This window comes from Hemisphaericaspora subhashii, assembly GCF_019202705.1.
Source record: "Hemisphaericaspora subhashii strain CBS 10753 chromosome Unknown scaffold6, whole genome shotgun sequence".
NCBI classification, from domain to species: Eukaryota; Fungi; Ascomycota; class Pichiomycetes; order Serinales; family Debaryomycetaceae; genus Hemisphaericaspora; species Hemisphaericaspora subhashii.
This window is the reverse complement of record NW_026057209.1, coordinates 184,226-208,337: the sequence shown is the minus strand read 5'-3', so window position 1 is coordinate 208,337 and position 24,112 is coordinate 184,226. Positions and strand designations below refer to the sequence as shown.

General features: G+C 36.7%; 11 protein-coding genes across 11 annotated transcripts; 5 read left to right on the top strand and 6 right to left on the bottom strand. All coding sequences in view use genetic code 12, as the record gives it.

Annotated features, from left to right (window-relative positions):
* Positions 1–345: 345 nt before the first annotated feature.
* On the bottom strand, positions 346–1,680 carry J8A68_000683 (F-box protein; the record flags this gene model as incomplete). The annotated part of the gene is made up of 1 exon (XM_049410384.1): positions 346–1,680. One exon carries the CDS (start codon positions 1,678–1,680, stop codon positions 346–348), a length of 1,335 nt encoding a protein of 444 aa, XP_049266089.1.
* Positions 1,681–4,532: 2,852 nt separating this feature from the next.
* PGA58 (Pga58p) lies at positions 4,533–4,958 on the top strand (the record flags this gene model as incomplete). The annotated part of the gene is made up of 1 exon (XM_049410383.1): positions 4,533–4,958. One exon carries the CDS (start codon positions 4,533–4,535, stop codon positions 4,956–4,958), a length of 426 nt encoding a protein of 141 aa, XP_049266088.1.
* Positions 4,959–5,800: 842 nt separating this feature from the next.
* Positions 5,801–8,743, bottom strand: J8A68_000681 (uncharacterized protein; the record flags this gene model as incomplete). Its single annotated transcript, XM_049410382.1, has 1 exon — positions 5,801–8,743. One exon carries the CDS (start codon positions 8,741–8,743, stop codon positions 5,801–5,803), a length of 2,943 nt encoding a protein of 980 aa, XP_049266087.1.
* A 600-nt stretch (positions 8,744–9,343) lies between these two features.
* On the bottom strand, positions 9,344–12,685 carry CCC2 (Cu(2+)-transporting P-type ATPase; the record flags this gene model as incomplete). Its single annotated transcript, XM_049410381.1, has 1 exon — positions 9,344–12,685. The coding sequence occupies one exon, from the start codon at positions 12,683–12,685 to the stop codon at positions 9,344–9,346; it is 3,342 nt and encodes a 1,113-aa protein (XP_049266086.1).
* A 729-nt stretch (positions 12,686–13,414) lies between these two features.
* On the bottom strand, positions 13,415–15,307 carry J8A68_000679 (U4/U6-U5 snRNP complex subunit; the record flags this gene model as incomplete). Its single annotated transcript, XM_049410380.1, has 1 exon — positions 13,415–15,307. The coding sequence occupies one exon, from the start codon at positions 15,305–15,307 to the stop codon at positions 13,415–13,417; it is 1,893 nt and encodes a 630-aa protein (XP_049266085.1).
* Positions 15,308–15,512: 205 nt separating this feature from the next.
* On the top strand, positions 15,513–18,452 carry J8A68_000678 (uncharacterized protein; the record flags this gene model as incomplete). The annotated part of the gene is made up of 1 exon (XM_049410379.1): positions 15,513–18,452. One exon carries the CDS (start codon positions 15,513–15,515, stop codon positions 18,450–18,452), a length of 2,940 nt encoding a protein of 979 aa, XP_049266084.1.
* An 84-nt stretch (positions 18,453–18,536) lies between these two features.
* J8A68_000677 (uncharacterized protein) lies at positions 18,537–19,244 on the bottom strand (the record flags this gene model as incomplete). Its single annotated transcript, XM_049410378.1, has 1 exon — positions 18,537–19,244. The coding sequence occupies one exon, from the start codon at positions 19,242–19,244 to the stop codon at positions 18,537–18,539; it is 708 nt and encodes a 235-aa protein (XP_049266083.1).
* A 230-nt stretch (positions 19,245–19,474) lies between these two features.
* J8A68_000676 (uncharacterized protein) lies at positions 19,475–19,972 on the top strand (the record flags this gene model as incomplete). The annotated part of the gene is made up of 1 exon (XM_049410376.1): positions 19,475–19,972. The coding sequence occupies one exon, from the start codon at positions 19,475–19,477 to the stop codon at positions 19,970–19,972; it is 498 nt and encodes a 165-aa protein (XP_049266082.1).
* A 730-nt stretch (positions 19,973–20,702) lies between these two features.
* On the top strand, positions 20,703–21,662 carry TRR1 (thioredoxin-disulfide reductase; the record flags this gene model as incomplete). Its single annotated transcript, XM_049410375.1, has 1 exon — positions 20,703–21,662. The coding sequence occupies one exon, from the start codon at positions 20,703–20,705 to the stop codon at positions 21,660–21,662; it is 960 nt and encodes a 319-aa protein (XP_049266081.1).
* A 326-nt stretch (positions 21,663–21,988) lies between these two features.
* Positions 21,989–22,834, top strand: PEP12 (SNAP receptor; the record flags this gene model as incomplete). Its single annotated transcript, XM_049410374.1, has 1 exon — positions 21,989–22,834. One exon carries the CDS (start codon positions 21,989–21,991, stop codon positions 22,832–22,834), a length of 846 nt encoding a protein of 281 aa, XP_049266080.1.
* Positions 22,835–22,920: 86 nt separating this feature from the next.
* J8A68_000673 (iron-sulfur cluster assembly protein) lies at positions 22,921–24,069 on the bottom strand (the record flags this gene model as incomplete). The annotated part of the gene is made up of 1 exon (XM_049410373.1): positions 22,921–24,069. The coding sequence occupies one exon, from the start codon at positions 24,067–24,069 to the stop codon at positions 22,921–22,923; it is 1,149 nt and encodes a 382-aa protein (XP_049266079.1).
* Between the last annotated feature and the right edge of the window lie 43 nt (positions 24,070–24,112).

Below are 24,112 nucleotides of genomic sequence, written 5' to 3'. Positions count from 1 at the left end.
TTTGCTTTTAATGAAGGTTCCGAAGAGTTGGGGTAATTCCCTTTTGGATTCCTTTGGTTTCGCCCTGAATGTTAAATAAACCATTGAGGAGACAAGTTACCAACCAATTAATTAAAATTGTTCTGTAATAGATGCAAAAAATAAAAAGTTGGTAGCGCTATGTTCTATTCGTTTGAATAATTCCCTGTTATTAGCTATGTAAGACAATTCTTGTTTCAAAATCCATACTATATATACATGTTTCTAAATGCAAATCAAATCAACCAGTATTGTATACCTTCTAGATAAAACCAAAATATTAGGGTGCCATGTATCACCTTAGAGCATCAACCAAGCAATAATTGTTTATCTATGCTGTTTTCCATAGAATTCAACAGGAACCAAGTACTTCTCTCTTGTCTGAGTGACACTAACAACGTACCCATCAATGATTATTTTTTGCAATAATGGGTAATTTTCTAGGTTTACGTTACGTGGCCTTATAGCCCTGAAGTCATGAGATTTTGGATGTATTCCCCCTGGAAGTCTACTGAAATCTGGTTTCCCGCTTCGAAAGCCTACTTGTTCTATTGATGAGAAGCTTAGTATTTTCAAAGACTTCTTATGATGTGCTAGCAATTTGTCATAGTCTGTGGCCAGTTTGTTGTAATCGTAGCGTATCCAATAGATTTCTTCGAGGCTCGTTTTTAATGCTTCAATAAATTTGTACCAGCTGCTCTCAGTTGTGTTAATTTCAATTTCTAGTGCTTTAAGAGATGTGAAATTCTCAGCCAAAGTGGGCAATTTCTGCAACAGGGGGTTTTCAAAACAACATATCTGCAATCTTTTAACCCGGTGAAGATCGAATCCGGATAAAACATTTTGTACATTTCTAATATTAAAACTTCTTAAATACAATTCATCAACGGCAATTTTGTTTGGTACAGTGAACTCAGGTGGTTCAATGAGCTTGATACTTTTCAACTTAGTGAATTTTGGTAATTCATTTTCTATCCAGGTTCTCTCCGTGTCTTTCACAAGCAAATGAGTTACCAATCTGGTGGGATATACCGCTTCAAGACTGTTACCAAACCAATGGTATTCCGAGACTGATGCTTTTTGATGATTCAATATCCACTTTTTGATTTCCATGTAAGAAATATCTAGGAAACTAATAGAACACTGGTGGGCCTTTCTGGTTATGGTGTTCAACGTGTCCACTAAAACCAACCTATCATTGGCAAAGAGAATATTCTTCATATATTCGGGATAATAATAGGAGCTTTTAATTAACTCTAACAATTTCATGAGTCCAAGTACTGTATACTTCATATAAAACAGAGAGTACAAGCTCTTAGGGACATTGATTCCTTTTCTGGATATGACATCATCATATACGTAGATTGATTTAAATAACTTTACCTTGCAGGCATTTTTGAAGCGTCTATGGGTCAAGGCTAAATGAAACGTATCCATCTGGTTCACATATTCTAAAACAATCGCTAAAATATCGTCTGGAAGTAAAAATATTCCTTTGCTGAAATTGTTAGCTGACTTCAAAGATTCTGATAGTTGATATAGTTCTTGTCTTATTTGGAGTATTTCGTTTCTAATATCCTCTTTAGACCGAATTTCTCTGGAAGGAGTTTCTGGAAGCTGGAGCACGTCAGTTTCCAATAAGTACTCAAATGATGAATCCATGGTTATATTCAAAGTTGTATAGCAATGCTGGAAATTGACTTCAATGAATTTATTAAGATGCCAATTCAACTCATAAAATATATAGTGGGAACTGCGTGATATATACTGTAGAATATTTCATCTAGGTATCAGCTGCTTGTTGGTGATGAGGGTTATTAGGGAGGGATTTTTAACACTACTTGCAGGTCGGCTTATGAGCCCCCTTTGGGCCCTTCTGGAAACGTTAATAAAACAGGATGTGGTATGACAGGACCCAGGACTGTTATTCCCATAATTCAGGTTACATTCTTGGTCCTTCCTTGGCATAGAGTTCACTCTTGTGTTTCAGAATGTACACAAGTTACTTTTAGGTAAGGGCGAGTTTACGCCCAGGTTCTGCCTGTCACGTCTTCATCATACAGTGCTCATCCAGACTTGGATAGATACCTGTATACTTTACACTTATTCGAAACGGAATCAGGAACCATAGAGCAAGAGTCCTTCTATGAATCGTACATAAGAGTTCATCTACGAACGCCACTTAGCTTAGGAATATTTCAGGTTCACCTCCCGTATTGCAACACACAGTCTCTGGGATCCTCTTTGGACTGTGCACAGCTCTTCTCTGCCGTCAAACAAGCTTAAACTTCTCGTTCTATCATATGTAGCTCCTCTCTTAGAGGTTTTACCTCCGGATAAGGTCTCCCTTATAGCGTGGTTGGGTCCTTATTGCACCAATCAAACATGATGGTGTCAAGAAAATTCTATTCGTGCAATCAATAACTGCAGCAGCTTGCTATCAATACTCTAAGTATCAAACAACTTGGTGGGTTTTCAAATGCCCAATGTTTTTTGGGTTTCAAGGCATCAGCAGACACACAGATTTTTGACACATTTTAATTTCGAGATACAATTTTTTTTAATTGCTACCCAAATATTTTACGCTTTCATGTTGCAATTTATAATAATTTTTTTAGCACATTTACTTCATTATTGGAAGATGATGATTGCTATAGAACTCATCTATTCATTATTCAGGAATACATACAATGGTCCCACAGGCTCAAAATTAGATGGCTTTAATTAGGCAACATATTCAATGATTTAGTACGGCATATTTCGCTACTTACTTTTGTTCTTCATTCAATATTACACTTGTATCTTAATTCTATAAATTATGTTTCTCTTATGCCTGGATTACTCTGATACTATAACTTGTAGTAATCTCCCCCCGAGTTTAATGTCTTCATTTTTGCAACACTAAATAGACTTGCAGCAATTGTTTTGAGGTTTGAATCTAAGCGCTACCAGCTCGAGTGGAATGATTTTTATTGGGGAATGTGAAACGTTTCTGCATATTTTCAAAAGGTCATTTCTCCCTGACAGAACATATTGTGGTAATCAATGACACATGCTTGTGTTCCTCAATGGAACGAAGTGACAGAATCTAGGGTTTTGTCTCTGAGGTCAGCTTATTAAACCATTGCCATGGGCGATATGTAAGTCGTAATAATACTAGAATTGGTCGCCAATCATATTCAGACAGTTTTACTGTCGGCTGACTCGTCTGAAAGACCTAGTAGTGAAAATTGTTAATGATTCTTCAGTTATTTCCATTTATTAGTATACAAGACAAATTATAGGGGCCAAGTGGGGTATCGGTATATGTTTCACAAAACAAATTTGTATTTTACTTTACTCTCTCGGCATCTGTTTTTTACTTTCGCAGTTCGTCTAACTTTCTGACATTTTGAAGAGTGGATTTTTCACTACTAACGAAATCATAGGCTCGCGCTTACATATATATACTCATTTGAATCGTTTTCAGTTGTTAGGGATTTGCGAGCTTTCTAAATCAATTCTTTTGTGCATAAGTTACTCAAGCTACTTCAATCAGGTTCTTGAGCCCGAGGGAATGGCAGATCACATTCAAACGTTGAGAGCAAGTGCTACATCTCCCATCCCTTATATTTCCTATAGAAAAGATTTAAAATCGAGCAACTAGTTCAATGATCCTGCTTAGACAGATACGTGGACCCAAATTGATTGGGACCTTCATTTCCCCTGAATGGATTTCTTGGATGATCTATGTAACATTGACAATAAGACTGCACAAAACGCGCTAAAGCTTATCGTAAGATTAAATAATTTCGTCAAACTATTGTTTACAAAACATGAATAAGAGAAGTTAGTTTTTAATCTTTATGAAGATGGGCTGGTCATGTCAAGAGCGAGGCACTCTTTTTGATTCTGAAGACAGCTAGGGGGGTTCGTCTTGGTTCAAAGGGTCGATTTACCTAGATAATGAAAATGGATTAAGAATTAATATTAGTGAACACGTCCTTTTTCTGCTAATTTCGACGTCCATTGCCGCAATCTCGATTCTTAAAATGTAAAACCTGTTTCCCTTTTGGGGCTTGTTCGCACAATTTGGGGATTATTTTTTATGCAGTCTAATAATTTTAGCGAATATTATTTTTTAATTTCATATTCATTTAAACAAAGTGACATAGAAAGCCTATAATTCTGTAAAAGCCACTCCAATACTCTTTGAACTAGTGGTGTATACTCGCTGGACACTTTCAAGCTGAGTAAGCTGAACCTAGAGTAATCTTCTAGAAACTGGTTTCCTACAATCTGACTTTTCGTATAAATATGCCGATAATTTATTTCCATGCAAGTCTAAAAATTTTGTTTCTATGCGACTAAGAAAATTTGTGATTTGCAATCACAAAAGTTTGATTCGTCTATTTTCTAATATAAAAATAAGAGAGATTCCTCGAAATTGATAACTCCTGTTTGAATTCTCTTTCCTTAGATTCTATTCAAGTATCATTTCCAACTCCTAGTCTTTCGTTAATAAATATACAAAAATGCAATTCTCCAAGGTCGCTTTATTAGCTGTTGCAGCTGCTCTCATCAACGCTGAAGAAGTTGTTGAAGAAGTTTTACATACCGAAGTTGTTACCATCACTAGCTGTGAACCTTATGCCACTGAATGTCCAGTTGCTCCAGAGGAACCAGCTCCAGTTGCTCCAGAGGAACCAGCTCCAGTTGCTCCAGAAGAACCAGCTCCAGTTGCTCCAGAAGAACCAGCTCCAGTTGCTCCAGAAGAACCAGCTCCAGTTGCTCCAGAAGAACCAGCTCCGATTGCTCCAGAAGAACCAGCTCCAGTTCCTGAAGAACCACCTGTTACTGTTTTGGCCCCTGTCTTCAACGAAACTATTTACGAAGGTTCTGCTAACAAATTTTCTGCTGGTGCCATTGCTTTAGTTGCTGGTGCTTTATTGGCTTTATAGGTGGTGATATAGCTACATAAATAAATTTATAAATTCTAATATTTTACATCTCTTATGCGATTAGTTTATTCAATAAGTGTCCATTCTTATTTATACTGTAGTTAATAGGGAACCCATCTCTTTAGTTGCAAATAACTTTTCCTATTAATATCGCTCTAGAATCTACAAAATAGTATTATCTTCTAATGGATCTTGTAATATTTGAGGATTTCTCTTTCAATATTTTTTTTCTTGAATCATATGTATTACGATATATGAAAATAAATAATTGTAAAGGTATTATATATGGCTCCTTGACTAAGACCTAGAGGGGGAACCTATATGACTTTAAGCGGTTCAAAAAACCCTGTATGGGCGTACTATCTAATAGAGTATTACATAGCCTGAAACCATTGCCACGTGATATACACGTGATTAATTCTTATGGCTCCGAGCCCAAATATGAGCAAGGGATACTGCTACATCACCAAATGAAACAATTTGGTGTTATCTCTAGTATTCTTGATTAGATTTTATTCTTTGATATTGTAACATTGACAAATGGCAATTAAATAGCTGTCGGATATGGTAGAATATATTCTAAAAGTTTACGATTTGCGTTCATTTTTTTTGCAACCACTGAAATTTTTCGCAACTAATCTACAAACAAATAAATAGAACATGTTATAAGCAAGAAAAACATCAATTAAGTATTTAAATTTATATATCTTATATAGAAAACAAATCAATGATCATAGTAAAATCTTTGAGAACAACTTATTGTTAGAAACAGCAAAATTTTTAATTATCAAATATAAAAAAATAGAGTTTTGGAAGTCAAAAACAAACCAGCAAGCCTTCAACTAATACCATTTACCATTCTTCGCTTGCTTTTCGTCTTCGGAATCACTGTCATCATCAAAATCTTTTCCATTCTTACCCTTGTTAACGTCACCTTTGTTCTTACGACCATTGCTAAACTTTGGAGGTTGTGGAAGATCTTCAAATTCATTATCAAAATCAACATCTGACCATTCTTTTTCGTTTTCATTATCATCGTTTTCGTTTTCTTTTTGCTTCTCCTTTCCATTGGATTGATTATCTTTACCATTACCACCTTTGCTGAACTTTTGCTTCAATTTGGCCAACTTTGGAAATTTAGTCTTAAAACCTTCACCTTGATCTTTGTTGCTGTTGTTGTCTTCTTCCTGGTCCCCTCCTTTTCCGAACTTGGATTTTAAACTGTTGCCACCATCTTTGGTGTTATCTTCTTTGGACTTACCATTGTCCGTTTCTTCATTTTTACCACCACCAAATTTGATGTTTCTCTTTTGAATTACGTTTGCAACTTCAGGGGATGAGAGCTTACCAAAATCATTTCTGTTCTTGTCACCATCCGTATTGGTTCTGTTCTTGTCACCATCCGTATTACTTCTGTTCTTGTCATCATCCAACTTATCTCTGTTCCTGTCACCATCTAAGTTACCTCTGTTCTTGTCAACATCCCGGTCACCACTGTTTTTATCACCCTTGCGATTCTTGTAACCATCTTCATAACCATCTTCATAACCATCTTCATAATCATCGTCATAATCTTTTTCTTTATCTTGATTCTTGTTACCACCCATATTTCCCTTACTAAACTTTTCCTTCAACTTGGCCAACTTTGGGAACTTGGTCTTTGCACCTTGGCCTTGGTCTTTGCCACCTTGGTCCTTGTTGTTGTCCCCCTTTCCTTCCTTATCATTGTTATCGTCACCATCAAGTTTACCATTGTGATGAGTATCATTCTTACCATCGTGTCTGTCGTGGTGGTCTTTATCCTTACCCCCAAGCTTACCATCATGCCTGTTGTGGTGATCATCATTCTTGTCATCATGTTTGTCCTTACCATCATGGTGTCCATCATGTCTGTCATTATGGTCTTTGTCCTTACCATCGTATCTATCATGTTGGTCTTTATCGTTACCATCGTTCTTTCCATCATGTCTATCGTGGTGTTCATCATTTTTATCATCGTGTCTATCATGGTGTTCATCGTGCTTGCCGTGATGGTCTCTGTCTTTATCATCATGTCTGTTATGGTGATCATTATCCTTGCCATCATGTTTGCCGTCAAGCTTACCATCATGACTATTGTGATTGTCTTTGTCCTTACCGTCGTGTCTGTCATGATGGTCTTTGTCCTTTCCATCAAGCTTATCATCATGTTTGCGATCGTGATGATCATCGTGCTTACCATCAGCCCTGTTGTGGTGGTCTTCAGGTTTGTTGACATGGTCATTGTGATTTCCATCATGCTTACCATCGTGATCACGTTTTCCTTCATCAACTTGTTTGCCAGAGAACTTTTGTTTGTCCTTAGATTCTTCTTCTTCTTCTTCACAACCTTCTTCTTCTTCCTTGTTGTTGTTATCCTTATTATTGTTCTTTCCAAACATACCCTTCAAATCTGGTTTCTTGAACTTTCCGCCGAACTTAGACTTCTTAGAATCTTCAGGAACTTCTTCTTCACATTCTTCTTCCTTTGGTAGTTCCTTTGGTTTTTCTTCCTTTGGTAGTTCCTTTGGTTGCTCCTTAGGTTGCTCCTTAGGTTGCTCCTTAGGTTGCTCCTTTGGCTGTTCCTTTGGTTTTTCTTCCTTGGGTTGTTCAACTGGTTGTTCCTTAGATTTCTCTTCTTTCTTTGGTTTTTCTTCCTTCGGTTTTTCTTCCTTTGGTTTTTCTTCCTTAGGTTTTTCTTCCTTTGGTTTTTCTTCCTTTGGTTGTTCTTCCTTTGGTTGTTCCTTTAGCTTGTCATTGTTCTTATTCTTCTTACCCTTACTGAACTTAGCCTTGAGATCCTTCATGCTAAACTTACCCTTGAACTTTCCACCCTTAGACTTCTTTTCTTCTTGTTCCTTCTCCTTTTCTACTTCCTCTTCCTCTTCATCACAGCCTTCCTTATTTTCTTCCTTAGTCTTTTCGGTTTCGTTGTTGTTCTTGTCCTTGTTCTTATTCTTGCTGAACATTCCCTTCAAGTCTGGCTTCTTGAACTTTCCACTAAATTTAGACTTCTTTGATTCAGGATCCTTTTCCTTCTCTTGTTCTTGTTCTTTTTCCTTTGGATTTTCTTCTTCCTCTGGCTGTTCCTTTCCCTTCTTGGTTTCCTCCTCTTCTTCTTCTTCATCCTCATCCTCTTCTTCAACGTTACCCTTATTCTTACTAAACTTAGCCTTCAAACCACCCAAACTAATTTGAGCTTGGAAGTCGACATCTTGTTCAGCAAGGTGTTCAAATGATTCATCAATTTCGGCAAGTGTAGCTTCATCCTCACCATTTCCAGCAAGGTCACGCTTATAATTAAGTGCCTTAGGTTCATAGTGTCCCTTCTTAGGTTTAATGTCCAACTTAGGTTCTTCAATCTTTGGTACACCTTCAAATTTCGGTTCAGGAAATTCTTCCTCCAAATCAATGTCAAGTTCATAATCAGGGGCTGAAGGTGGGATAGGAATTCCCTTCTCATCATACTCCCAATCATCAACATTTTGCTTCTTAAAAATCTTCTTCTTAACCTTCTTCTTAACCTTCTTAATCTTCTTCTTCTTCTTTTTAATCTTCTTCCCTTTCCCCTTCTTCTTCTCAGCAATGATTGAAACACCCTTGGAATAAGTCTTACTGTAGTGCTTAGGTTTGATTTTACCTCCTTGGGCAATAATAGACTTCAAGTTGTCGTCACAGTCAGAATCGCTGCCGTCCATATCTGGAACAACCAACGACCAGACAGTTTGAATGGTCACTAAAGCAATGAGAATCTTTTGTAACTTCATTGTCGGTTACCTATTGTCTTGATGTTAGGAAAAAGGAAGAAAGAAAAGAAGAAGAAGGAAAAGAATGAAAGAAAGTAAAAATTGACAGAAATTGAAATATAAAGAATATTTGATAGGATTATATATCAAGTTGATTTAAGTTTTTCGATATTTTGGATTTTTAGTTTTTGCAACCAAAAAAATTAAAATACACTTAAAGAAAATTTTTACTGTGCACCAAATTTTTAGTTTTTTTGAAATGCCATAGTAAATTATTAAGGAAAGACAAATGCTGGGGAAACTGTTAGACCACATGTATGTATAGGTTCACATACCACTTTGTCACAAAGGGGAAATGTAAATCTTCTCTGCAAGGTAAGCCACAATTGCCTAAGCCTACTTTTTAAGGTAGGCACATTTTTTAGTTGTCGTTTACGTACATAAACTATCATAAAACATTAATTAATAAATGCAGAATCTATAAACAAGTTAAATTAAAAATAATAAACTTAAAACAATCTTGGAATTAACTATCTCGAAGTCATTGTTAAAAAGAAAGAATAGGGCCAAACTCTTAACTTTTATGTAAAATCAAATACAAGTGCAAGAAAACCTCTTAAACTAGACATGACCAGGAACTAATTCATACTCTTGATTCATTGTTCTAGACACACGTGCAGCACCACTTCTCATGTTCAACTTGGACAACCATGTCGAAAACAGAAAACGTTTCTTTCTCTTCACGGAATTAAATTCATCAACCGTCCCATTCTTCAAACTAAACTCGTCAACCGCAAACTTAACCCCACCATCCTCTAAATCACCACTACTTACAATTGTCTTCCTCTCAATCGTAGGCGGTCTCCATCTCTTCAACATCAAAGAACTAAGCACCACACTAAGTGAACTCATCATCATAGCCGCACCAGCCATCACCGGAGACAACATAATCCCAAATGGCAAAAAACAACCCATGGCAAAAGGTAACATACACACATTATAAACCACCGCCCAGACGAAATTAAGTCTAATTCTATTAAATGTAACATTTGATATCCCCAAAGCGTTAATCACACCATGTAAGTCAGTAGTCTTGCCACTATCTCTATTCCCACCACTACCAATCAAGACAATATCTGCACTCTCAATCGCAATATCAGTACCTGAACTCACAGCCATACCTATATCTGCCTTTGCCAATGCTGGAGCATCATTAATCCCATCCCCCACGAATGCAACACCGACGTTTTTATCCCCACCGAGACGGGATTTGATTTCACTAACTATAGTGTCTTTGTGAATGGGACTAACTTCATAAAAGATATTGGATTCTGATATACCGACATCACGACCGATCTTGAAAGCAGCTCCACGATTATCACCGGTGACCATTCCGACTATGTATCCTTGTTGTTTGAGATATTGGACGACTTCACGGGATCCTTGTTTGACGGCATCTGCGAGCTCGAGACATCCAGCATAGTGGCCATTGATGACGACATGGGAGATGGTGTTGATGTTTTGAGGGGTGATGTGGGAGAAGGAGGACGTGGAGGAAATGAGGTCGGGGAAGGTCAGTTGGAGGAGTTTTAAATTCCCAACACAGACATGATATGTTTTCATATTTCGTAATGTGACTTCTGCTTGAATACCTTGTCCTGTCAAGACTTTGATTTCTCCAATTGTGGTATCGAATTGATCTTCATCGAAATGAAGACCTAATTTGGCCTTGGCGGCTTTTGTTAATGCTCTACCTACAGGATGTTCCGAATTACATTCTACCGATCCAACAAGTTCCCACCATTCATTAGAATTAATGTCTTTTTCATTCTCTGGTAATACCTGTTTATACCCTGCCAACACCATTTCTCCAGTAGTCAATGTTCCTGTCTTATCAAATAGAATCACATTCACACCTGTTGTCTTTTCCAAAATATCAGCACCTTTAATCAACACCCCATTGGTAGCGCCTACTCCAGTCCCCACCATGACTGCAGTTGGAGCAGCTAAACCTAAAGCACATGGACATGCCACCACCACCACCGAAATAGCTAAAGTTAAACAAACGAAAAATTTCCCATTTTCATCCTTTTTGAAAATCAGGGGTAAATTGTCAATATGCACGATATTACAAGTTATCAACCAGGCAATGAATGTGAATAAACTAAGTGCTAGCACAACTGGAACGAATCTGGCAGCAATATAATCTGAAAACCGTTGAACTGGGGCTTTATTAACTTGTGATTCCTTGACTAGTGTAATAATTTGTTGAAGTTGGGATTTATGACCAGTACGTGACACTCTAATATGTATCAAGTGGGGTCCATTTAAGGAACCTCCAATGACGGGATCTGAGGGACGTTTGTGGATTGGGAGGGATTCTCCTGTGATTATGGATTCGTCAACTTCGGTTTCACCAAATACGATATGTCCATCCGCGGGGATTTTACCTCCTGGTAAGACAATGGCAATGTCGTTGGGTTGGATTAAGTCGATACTGATTGTTCTTGTTGCAAAATCGTGAATTGTACTATTGGCACTGGCGGGTTTCTTTTCGTTTTGGGATGAGATATGTTGTTGTTTCATGAATTCTTCATATCCGGCTGTATCTTTGACAATTGTACAAATGGAAGGTGTTAATGAAAGTAAACTAGATAATGCAGTTGATGTGGCACCTTTTGCTTTATTTTCCAATAATTTCCCAAATGAAACAAATCCAACAAGCATAACTAAAGTATCAAACAATACCTTGGGAGGTTTATTTGTTTGACCTTTCCAAACACTAAGAATGATAGTTGTGATTGAAAAAATATATGAGATTGAAGTTGAAATACAAACCAAAACATCCATGGTTGCTCCTTTAAATTTATTTCTAACAAATGAATTTGTCTTTTTAAGAAATACTTCACCTAATTTGAATAATACATATGATCCTAATAAAAGTTGAATTAATGTCACTAAAAATAATCCTGGGAAAACCATTAAATTCATCCAAAATTTCTTCTGTTGGGTATGATTAAGTACCATTATCGGTATACCGAATATTAAACATTGTATTACGTTACTTTGCCAATATTTTATATCTTTAGCTTTGGAAAGTAATTTCAATTGTGTTGATGTTGATTGATCTATTGAGTTTATAACAAAAAATCCAATATCATGATCGATATCATTTAATCCATCTACGATATCTCTGATTCCAATTAGGTTTGGGTTATAAGTAATTGATAATTCATCAGACGAATCTGCTTCTGAGGATGGAGAATCTGACAGTTGTGGAGGTGCAATGGGACCCAATACTTGATATCCTGATTCAGTAGTGGCAGATACAATACCTTGTAACATTAAATCAAAGTCTATTATACCAGAACAACTATGCATATATGCTTCTAAATTATATCTTAATGTACTTTGATCAGTATGATTCTGTATACCCAAAATTCTGAGTGTTATTTCTTCATGTTCTTCTTCATCATCACTTGAAGATGCTGTATCTGAAACAGATTTAATTAATTTAGCATCAAACCCACAATCTTCAATAGCTTGTATAATTTCTTGAGGCAGTATAGTTGAATCATGTTTAATTAATCCTTCTTCAGTAACTAATGATACAGAAACATAGTTGACACCTGGTTTATTTTCAAGTTGTTCAGTAATAGAAGCAGAACATGCACCACAAGTCATACCACCAATAGCAATAGATGTTTCCATAGTAGTAGGGGTTGAACTTTCATTATTAGTAATAAGTTTAGTTGCTTCAATCAGAGCATCAAATCCACAATCTTCAATTATTTGTTTTATTTGATCAGGAGTAATTTGAGAAGTATGAGTGATTAAGCCATTTTCTGTTACTAATGAGATGGATGCATTTGTTATACCAATAGTAGATTCTAGTTGTTCTGTTATAGTAGCAGAACAAGCACCACAGGTCATCCCCCCAATAGATACTGATGTTTTGTGCATGGGTGTACTGTTCGCGGGTATTATATTGGTATTATAATCTGTATTTAAGGAATACAGTTTAATCTCTGATTCATCAACTCCCATCTAATATTATTCTCTTAGTAGTAGTTGGTTGAAGTTGATATATTGAAAATATTCTGGCGGAACTTTTGGTGTAAAAAAAATTATTTGATTTATTCCGAAATATCCTTAATACTGATTATTAATTAATTAAGGACCCTAATTTTCCTTTGTTACCGAATTCTTCTTTGTTAGTTAAGAAAAATCAAAAACAAAACGAAAANTTCCTTTGTTACCGAATTCTTCTTTGTTAGTTAAGAAAAATCAAAAACAAAACGAAAATCAATTGAAGAAGAAGAAGGAATTTGAAATATTTAAAAAGGATTGAAGATTTATTTAAATTTAAATATAAAACTAAAGTATTGACAAGTAGAAGATGTTAAGTTAAAATTTTTTTACAGTAGTAACCAATTACCGTAAAGCAAGGCAAAGTGAACAATGGGCAAATTAAAAATAAACTTTTTATCTTTTTCATCTCTTCTGCCATATGCATTTTCTTTCGTAAATAAAAGCAATTTCAAATTTTTCTTTCTTTTCAGTTCCATAAATAAATTTATTAATTACCGAAAATCGGTAATTACGCACGCATATTAAAATTGATTACATCATTTACATCAATTACATTCATGTTACATCTATACCCCATTTCGTAAATACTCTAACTAACAACTAAATAATTGTACCTTCAAGTGACTTATTATTATCTTCACTTACTTCTTTACTACTGCTACTACCACCAGTCTTACCTCTTTTAGATAATCCAGTATTATGATATTTATGTGATAAATGTTTATAAGCTTGTTTAGTATTTAGGATTCTACCCTCATCATCCTTATAACTTAACAGTACCTTTGGATTATATTGTTTAAGCTTATTCTCACTCTTCTTATTTGTATTCTTATTCCCATTGATTCTTCTATCATACAGTCTATTATTGGTATTATTATCAACCACTATACCCTTAGATACTAAACGTTTATCTAATTCCTTACTAAACATAACTTCTCGATCTACTTTCAGTAGTTTCATATATGATTTATCCTTTTCCAATTCATCTCGTAATATTCTTTCTTCAATTCCAATCTTAATTCGAAGTAATTCTGATTGTTTAGCAGCTTCTTTCCGTTCTAATTCTTGCTTCTTTTCTAAGTCAGTTTCCTTAGAAACTAGATTTTTTGCATGAAGAAACTTTAGTGTTTCCGCTAAACTTCTATTAAACTTAGGTCCTTCTTCAGGCTCTGCTGTAGTCCTATCCTCGTCTTCATGTTCATCGTGCTTGTTTTCATCTCTCGCTCCATTTTCAAGGGATTCCTTAGTACCGTTATCCTCAACACCATCACTATCAATTTTGATCTTTAAGTGCGGCTCTTCTTCATCTTCCTGTTTAGACAAAACTTTCTTATCCAAATTATTCAAAAAATCCGACGTATCATCAAATGTATCAAATTCCTCTTTTTCTAACTTATTCTCAAACTCCCATCTCCTAGTCTCAGCTATTTCATAAGCCAACTGTTCAACACTCAAAGCACCCTTACTCTTCTGTTTAGACTCCCGACTAGACTTAATAGCTTGTTGTAATTCTTCATATTCGTCTTCTATATCAACCTCAATGTTTTCCAATTCGATTGGCTCAGTCTTGATTGATTCTGAAACGATTTTTGGTCTAGATGAATTCTTTTTCTGTTTGATTTTCTTCATCTTTATGACATTCTTTGGTTTCTTGACTTCTTCAACTGTATCCAATTCCTCAAATAAATCACCAAATTTCATATCAGCATTACTCTTCTTACTCCTATCAACGTCTTTCGACTTTGGAAGAACAATCTCAGATCCAGTCATGACTAATTTCTCTTTCGTCAAATATTCACTGCCCCCTTCTTCATCCTCATCCTCACTCTCGCTTTTGTCATCTTGATTTTGATATCGCCTTCCGCTATATTTAACACTTTCTGCTTGTTTCTTCTCATCTAGGTCTCGTTTGAGTTTTGCCTCCGCTAAAAGTCTTTCATTAGTCAAGATATCACCTTCATCTTCATCTTCATTATTAATTATATCAGTGTCTGCAAGTGTAAGGATCTCCTCGTTGTGAATTTGTCGCAATTCTTTCCCAGTATGACCTATTCTAGTCTCTTTAATATCTATATCATCAGTCTTATTCGACTTTGTAAGGAGGGGTTTCTTCTGCTTCTTGATGGATGGTTTACCTAGATTGTTCAACCAATCATCAGTATCCACAATCCCTTCACTTTCAATTCGATCAGGTATGATCATTGTTTCTTCTTGGGGTCTTCTTTTTCTTGCATTCTGGATTTCGACTTGTGCCCGTTTTTGTTCTTGATATTTCCTATAGTTTTCAATCTCGATATCCTCTTGGGACTTTTCAATTGGGATTGGTTTTAGTCCAATTGATATCCGTAGTTTATTAGTTTCCTCTATTGATAATTCTATGATGGAGTCATCTTTAGGTTGTTGCTGTTGTCGCGGTATTGGAATCGGTTTCAATCCGGCTTTAAGTCTGAGTTTGTTCGTTTCTTCTATAGATAATGATATTTCTTCAGACATTTTGTAATGCTACAGGAGATTAGTGTTGCCAAAAAACGAAGTAAAATAGAAAATGATGAGTTTATAACATGCGACATTTTATCCTACTGAAGAATGTCGCAACTGATGCAAAAAATCCAAATCGCGACATCTGTCAAATGGATCAAAATTCTTCTTCAAAACAAACAATATGATCCTTGACACTTGAAGCTTTATACACACTACAATGAATAGTGCTAGTAGCAACAGTAGTGATGAGTCCAGTTCACTAATGTATGACCTTACTATAAACAAAGTAATTGGCACTTCTGCCAAATCATCCAACCAATTCATAGCCCAAGATAATATCATTGCATATGTTGCCAGTGGAGGGGTGGTTGTAAATATCCTAGATCCAACAGATAGCACCAAAACTACAAGACAACGCTTCTTTTGTGCCAATTCAAAACAACACAACCTACCACCTAGCATATATGACCTGACTGAAATAGTGGAGCGAGATTCATACGGCTTCCCCATCAACTCACCCAGTATCATCACCACCTCCTCCAACAATAGTCCTGGCGCCGACCCAAACATCCCAGATCAAGACCTATCCCTGACCTCACCCAGCAAACTCAAACAAAAACTCCGAACAATCTCAAGTCTAGCCATCTCACCCAATTCCCGTTTACTCGCAATTGGAGAATCTGGGTATCTCCCCCGTATCCTCCTCTTCTCCCTCGCGCCAAATCTGTCCCATTCACCAATCATGATCATCTATGAGCATTCATTCGGTATAAATTCATTAGCATTCTCCCCCGATCTGAAATATCTATGTTCCTTAGGTGTCGTGAATGATGGATATATCAATATATGGAAACTCGGCCAGAGTGGTGCAGGATTAATTGGGAGTAATCGATGTACGTCGGTGATTAATCGGATGATATGGCATGAAAAAGCGGGGATCATAACTCTAGGACTTCGGATTATTAAGATATGGAAATTTGAACATGATAATAAGATCGATAATGGGAGTGGGTCAGGCAGGAATAGAGTGGAGGTCCTAAAGGGGAAGAATTGTATTTTGGGACAATTGATGAATTCGAATTTTATTGATGGGGCGATCTTGAATGATGATGAGGTTTTGGTGATTACGAGTCTGAATCTGTTATTAGTGTTGAAGTTGCAGAATAATTTTGATATTGGAGCGAAGTTGGTGAGTCTCCAGAAGCCCGGGTTTGACTTTGGATCGGTTGTGGTGGATTATGAAAGGGAAAAAGTATGGTTTGGAACTGGTGATTATCTGGTTATGAGTATGAATATTTCTGAATTAGTCCAGACTGGAGATGTCGAAGCGAGATGTCCCAGTCCGAAGAAAGAACAGTATTCAAGCAAATCAATTATCAAAGTATGTAACATTTCCGACGAGTACATAACCTATTTAACCGACACAGAAACCATCAAGCTCCACCACAAAGAAACGAACTCCGCATCTCCACTCACCCAATCGCTTGCCCAAAACCTTGGCGGTATAAAGCAAGTATCCACGGGACATAGTTACATCTTCTCCAAACAGGGCCACATCAAACGTCTTAACCAAGACCTATCCCCTGTCGATATCGTAGACTTCAAACTCCCAAACCATGATATCTTAGTCAACAACCTCACTTCAATCGAAGCCTACAATGACAACAATATGCTAGTATTAGGAGATAAGTATGGTGCATTATATATTATTCAACTCCTAGAAACGGGATATAAACATATATATACCACCAAGGCGCATTCACTGAGCATAAATGAGATTATTTATTTTCAATTCCATAAATGGGGGATTATAGCCACCATATCGCGTGACCGGATGTTGCAATTTTTTTATAAACAAAGTAAAGATGGGGAATGGGATATTTTACAGACGGTTCCCTTACATAATGGGAATCTTATCAGGTTGATTCAGAATCAAGATAGGATATTTGTATGTTCGACAGATCGAACTATATCTGTGCATAGATTAATGGAGGAAAATCAAGAGGTGAAAGTATATCAAGAGAAAATCATAACCCTAAAATCCTCCCCGGTTGCTATGGAAATCATGGATGAGGAATTGGTAGTTAGTACAATCGATAAATCTCTTCAGATATACGATATTACATCCATCAACTATGAACTCAAACGAAGTATAAAGCTCCGTGATGAGAATGGAACGGAGACGGTTTTGGTCGAACGTATGCATAAACACAAGAATTTATTAATTGCATGGTGTGCCGACCGCAGTTTGAGATTGTTTAATTATTTGTCAGGAAATCATGTTAGTGTGGTCTGGGCACATCTGGACCCCTTAATCGGGATGTTTATTCATAATGAATCTGAATTGGTCACGATAGGTATGGATGGGGTTTTGTTTATCTGGGATATTCTCAAATCTTCCACCTCTCTTCCGGCAGCACCCCCACCTCCTTCCTCGTCGACGGTGGTTGGTAGCAGTAGTGAATCCGAATCGAGTGAAGATGGACTAGTCATGCCAATGTATTCAAAAGTCACAAGAAAGATACTTCCAACAACATCCCTCTCCAAACCCGTCTCCCCCGAGCGGAAATCAATCCGACTGGGAGCGTCGTCGCCATTAGGAAGGTCTCCACCGAAGATATCCAGCCAGAATGGTGGATCTGCGTCATATAGCCCCCCACCGAAGTTGAAATCACCATTTGTGAAACAAAGTTCCCCGACACCCGTGATTCCGAAATTACAGTCTCCCTTAAGGTCGAGTCTGCCTGTTAGGTTATCCAGTCCTGTTTCCTCGCAAACTATGAGAAGTGTACGTAGTAGTATTGGGAATGGTGGTAGTACAGGGGTGAAGCCATATGTAAATCTAGGGTCACCTACTCCCTCTCGTACCAGTAGTACGAGAGTCATACCTGGGAAGAGTTTGACAGAGATAACGATGGGAAAATTAGATGAGGTTGGTAGGAATGTCGCTTTATTGACTGCGGAAGAGAAGTTGTTGTTGGGTGAGAAGCTTCGTGAGACTCTTGTGTTATTGGAGGATAAGCCCAATTCTACCCATATGATGTTGGAGAAATACAGTGATAAGTTATTAGAATTATTTGAGGAGAAATTAAATTTGACAAGTGAAACTAGAAGTTCAAAAGGGTCGTTGAGTGACGACTACCTTGGTGTTGATTAGATTAAATAATAAATATACAAAGTTTTATAGAAGCATGAAAACTATATACATGTGTGTGTGAATTTCATGAGACGTTTTTCTCTACTATTTCCTGGGTTTGATTGATGCTGATTCTATAGGATTCTTGTCTTTCGACTCATCAGCTTGTTTCCAGGGGTCTTCTATTGGCTCCTCGGCTCTTGGTTTAATTGTAGCTGATTGTATTGGGTCCTTATCTTTCGACTCATCAGCTTGTTTCCAGGGGTCTTCTATTGGCTCCTCGGCTCTTGGTTTAATTGTAGCTGATTGTATTGGATCTTTATCTTTTGATTCATCCGCAAGTTTCCAAGGGTCTGCCTCTTCTGATTTCACCTGCTTAAACTCCTTAGCTTCCCTTTCAACTTTTTCCAACTCCTTTCTCAACTTCATATTCTCCTCTTGATCCAACCTCAATTTCTCCATATGCCACCTCTCGTCCAGCTGCTTTGCCAATATCTTAATCCTCAGTTGTCTCACCTGATCATCCACAAGTTCCTGTAAACTAGGCGGCGTATTCCTAGTACGTCTTAACCATTGTAACCATTGTGGAGGGATGCTTTTGAAATAATCAGCTTCATAGAATTCAGGCTTGAATGGTTCGAGTTTTCTACGTAATCTTTGCATGTTTCCATCATTGGTGAATTCCCAATAGGTATTTCCATGAAGGTCATATCCGACGAAAAAACGTTTACGGAAGGGGATGTCACGACGGGCTTGCCATCTATGTACCATCTGTTTCCATGCCGTATATTTGGTATTCATTGGATTACTCATTATGCGTTCTATGGGATGCTTGCTTTCTGGTTGAAATATTATCCATCTTACAAATGAAATCAAGGTTGTTAAGTAGAAAAATGATGGAGACCGGAATTAAATTCAGTCACGTGAAAACATAGAAAAAAATAGATTCGGTCAAGCTTAAAAAGGGGAACAAGAAACAAAGCAAGGATGTGAAAACACGGAGATATGTTGGTTCATTAATCACCAAAGTAACTAAACATCGTATGAGTAGGAATAAATCCGATTCAGTATCAAAACTAAATAAGATATTACCAGTACCGATAGAACTACATAATGGAGAAGAAATAGAATCTAGTAATCCTCATTCCAATCATCCCCATAATCATAACAACAAACTATCACATATAACCGATGTCATCGTAGGCGAAAACCATTCAATTACAGGTGAATCAGGGTCTCCATATATGGTCTGGTCCATTAAGATCACGTTAGATGATTCTATCTATTCTTCGATTTTGATATATAAACGATATAGAGAGATACATAAACTCAGACACGACCTTGCCGATTATTTTAAAGATGATCCAGGGGTTATGATACCTCCGTTGCCACCTAAAGATAGCTTAAGTTTGGATCGGTTGTTTGAATCCAAGAATTGGTTGGAAGAAAGGAGAAAGGGGTTGCAGTGGTTTATGAGTAATGTATTGCTAGACCCAGTGTTTCAAGGCTGTCCTATAGTAAAGGAGTTTATGCTGAAATAACACGGAAGATGGGAACAGCTGATGTGATTAATTAGATAAAAAGAATATTATATAGATTCTGGAATAGGCGATTGGTATTTTCTTTGCCGAGATTTTAGAATCTTCCAGAATAATAAATAATAATGAATGAGGCTTATATTATGCATCGAAATGAAACAAATATGTCAGCCAGGGAGTGATCTCGAAGAGATGAGGTCATACACGTTCGACATATTTCGAACTTATTTGTTATTGGTTTCTTTATTTGTATTTTGTAATCATGAAGTAATAAAGAGCCACAGTTTTTTCTTACTCTGGAAGTTGTAATGACTTTCATATGTATCAATGACCAGCAGCTCTCTAGAGACAAGTTATGAAGTTTGTAGTGATTTCGTAAAAGAAACTTAAAATGGAAATAAACGTGATTTATACGATAGTAAATATACAAATGAGATGGTTGATTAGCTCATCCAATAATTCGGTGTTTATGGATAAACTCGGAAAAGAACTCCGATCCTTTTTTTCGCTTATTAAGATTTTTTTTTTTTTGTCTAGACCGATCTTGACAATTAGAAATCACGTTCTTCAAAGACCGCCGCCGCATTCTTCAACTGAAAAATTTCACAACGACGTTTTTATTTTATTTAAATAGATTTAAGATTTTCTAGAAATTCTTCTTTTCCATTATTTCAACGTTCTTTCCTTTCTGTACCCTTAATTGTATATATATTCAAACACACACATACTAAACATGGTTCATCACAAAGTTACTATTATTGGATCTGGTCCAGCTGCTCATACTGCTGCTATCTATTTAGCTAGAGCTGAAATTAAACCTACTTTATATGAAGGTATGTTAGCCAACGGTATCGCTGCTGGTGGTCAATTAACTACAACCACCGATATCGAAAACTTCCCAGGTTTCCCAGAAGGTATCAATGGTACCACCTTAATGGAAAGAATGAGAGAACAATCTATTAGATTCGGTACTGATATTATTACTGAAACTATTTCAAAAGTTGATTTATCAACTAGACCATTCAAATTATGGACTGAATGGAATGAAGATGGTGAACCAATCACCACTGATGCTATTATTATTGCCACTGGTGCCTCTGCCAAGAGAATGCACTTACCAGGTGAAGAAACTTATTGGCAACAAGGTATTTCTGCTTGTGCTGTCTGTGATGGTGCTGTCCCAATCTTTAGAAATAAGCCGTTGGCTGTTATTGGTGGTGGTGATTCCGCTTGTGAAGAAGCTTTGTTTTTGACTAAGTACGGTTCTAAAGTTTATCAATTAGTTAGAAGAGATCAATTAAGAGCTTCTAATATTATGCAAAAGAGAGTTGCCAATAATGAGAAATTAGAAGTTTTATGGAACACTAATGCCATTGAAGCTAAAGGTGATGGAAAATTATTAAAGTCATTAACTATTGTTAACAACAAGACTAATGAACAAAGTGAATTAGAAGTTAATGGTTTATTCTATGCTATTGGTCACACCCCAGCTACCAAGATTTTCGAAAAGCAACTTGATATGGATGAAGCTGGATATATCATTACTAAACCAGGTACTGCTGCTACTTCTATTGAAGGTGTTTTTGCTGCTGGTGATGTTCAAGATAAAATTTATAGACAAGCTATTACTTCCGCAGGTACTGGTTGTATGGCTGCTTTAGAGTGTGAAAAGTTTATTTCTGAACAAGAATAAACACAGACATTTGTAATTAGCTAAAGTATTTATAGATTTGTCTTTTCTTTGTAATGGTTTTATTTTTAATTTAATTTAATAACGTTTTATTATTAACTTTAATCAAACCTGTTACCCTCGTCATCTCTGCTGTAATATTCCCCCGTAGTAAAATGGTGGATTATTTTCCCGTAGTAGAAATATTCCCGTACCAAGATTTCTTTTTCGCTTCCGTGCCCCGTTTTAACTTTTCCTCACACGCCAGAAGATCTCCCTACTACAACCAAATATCGCCACTTCTTCTATTTATATATCTATTTCTAACACAACTGAACTAACAAGCAGATATGTCGTTCAACAACCCATTTGACAGTGATTTAGAAAGCACAAGAACGAACCAATCACACAAATACAAAGATTATCCTGAATTCGAAACCGTATCAACCAGTATCGAGAATCAACTTCATCATATAAAATATACTCACTTATCTTCAATTAAAGATAATTTAGTTGACTTTGAACAATCCCCAAATCAAAGTGAATTAGGTGAAACTTTGAGTTCTCAGTTTAAGAAGACAACTGATGCCTTTAAGAAATTGAATGAGTTTATTAAACAGTTAAATTCTATAACTAAAACAATCGAGAATCAACACGAAGATGTTGAAATTATAAATTATTTAAAACAACGAGAAGGAATTCAAATTAAACTTATAAAAGATAATTTGGGTGTTTTTAAAAACTATCAGAAACGATTTGAATCATGCCAAGTTAATCAACTACCAAAATCTACCGGAACAGAAACCAGTGGCGCTGCCAGCACAGATCAAGGTACCGCTTTAGGTACACAGCAACAACAGGTGCAAATCACTTACGAGCCTATAAACGCCGAAGAGCTCGAACAACAAACTATACTAATCCAAGAGCGAGAACGAGAAATCCATCAAATCCAACAAGATACACTAGAAATAAATGAAATCTTTTCCAATTTATCCACAATTATCAATGAACAACAATTTCAAATCGATACAATAGAGAATAATATCTTTAGTTATAGCTCAAACGCAAGACAAGCTTCGAATGAATTACGTCAAGCGGAACGATATCAACGGAAATCGGGTGGGAGAATGTTATGTTGTTTAATGATTTTGATTGGTGTATTAGCATTTATCATCTTAATAGGATTAATCTTTTAGAGAAATGCAGCAATGTGTTTATTGCAAAGTTTATATGTCTATAAAAGGGATATAATTAATATTAGATTTATTTGAGTTTTGTTTTTTTAAACTTTCCAGAAATTTATACATCCATCATCACCAGCAGTTATCAAGACTTCTTCTTCTTCTTTATCTAATTTGGTCCAAATGATACAATTGATTTCATGCACTCCGTGAGACGATTCATGAGAGGATTCGATCTCCCATTCTCCATTGCTTTCTTTGTATACTACAATCTTCCCGTCTGAACCAGCAGTAGCGACCTTTCCTGTCACACTGGACCATGCGACTGAATATATTGGATACTTATGTGCTTGGGGAAGGATACTCTCTTGTTCCCAGGTCAATTCTGATGAATGTCTAATCGAACTTGGAAGACTAGTCTTTTCTGTCTCTTTCTCTTCAATATCACTCGACCAAATCCTGGCTGTCATGTCATCACTCACAGATACCAATCTAATCTTCCCGTTCACTGCATTTGGACTCTTCGGATTCTCAAACTTCGAACACCATACAGTCCCTTGATGTCCGTCTAAGACACCAACACATCCCCAATCATCCTCGTCATCCTGTTTGTATACCCTTATGCTATCATCATAACTCGAACTAGCTAACATATTCACCAGAGGATGCCAAGTCACATTTTTCACATCCTGCAGATGATCATTCAACACACTCACACACTCAAACTCCTCCAATGTCTCTGGGTCCGTCTCCCAGATCCAAACTGTCTTATCCCTAGAACACAGCGCGAGCAAAGTTCCATTATAATTCCATTCTACAGCTTTGATTTCATTCTCATGACCCTCGATTATTGCCATTAGGTTCCATTCATTGCGGGGACTGCTTAATATTTGAGCCTGATTAGCGAGGAGTTCTTCGTCTGTACATTCAACTTCTGGTTCATCTATGCCCCAGATCGAGATTGTTGAATCGAAGGAACCTGCAGCTAGGGCAGGAAGATCGAGGAATTCTTCAATTGGATGTTGGTTGTTGATGCCGCCGAGTGGTGGTTTGAATGAGACAGAACGTATTGATCGTTTGTGCGTGTCTTCGAGGATGGAAACTAATGGGAAGTTGGATTGTTGGGATAGTTTGTAGATTTTGGAGGTTTTGTCGGTGGAGGCTGTGACTAGTAATGGAAGCGTTTGGTGGGCACTTACGCTCCATGCTTTATCATTGTGGGCCTTAATTGACTTTAGTAATGTCACCATTTGTGTCTGTCTGTTTGTCTGTCTATGTATGTGTCTCTTTCAG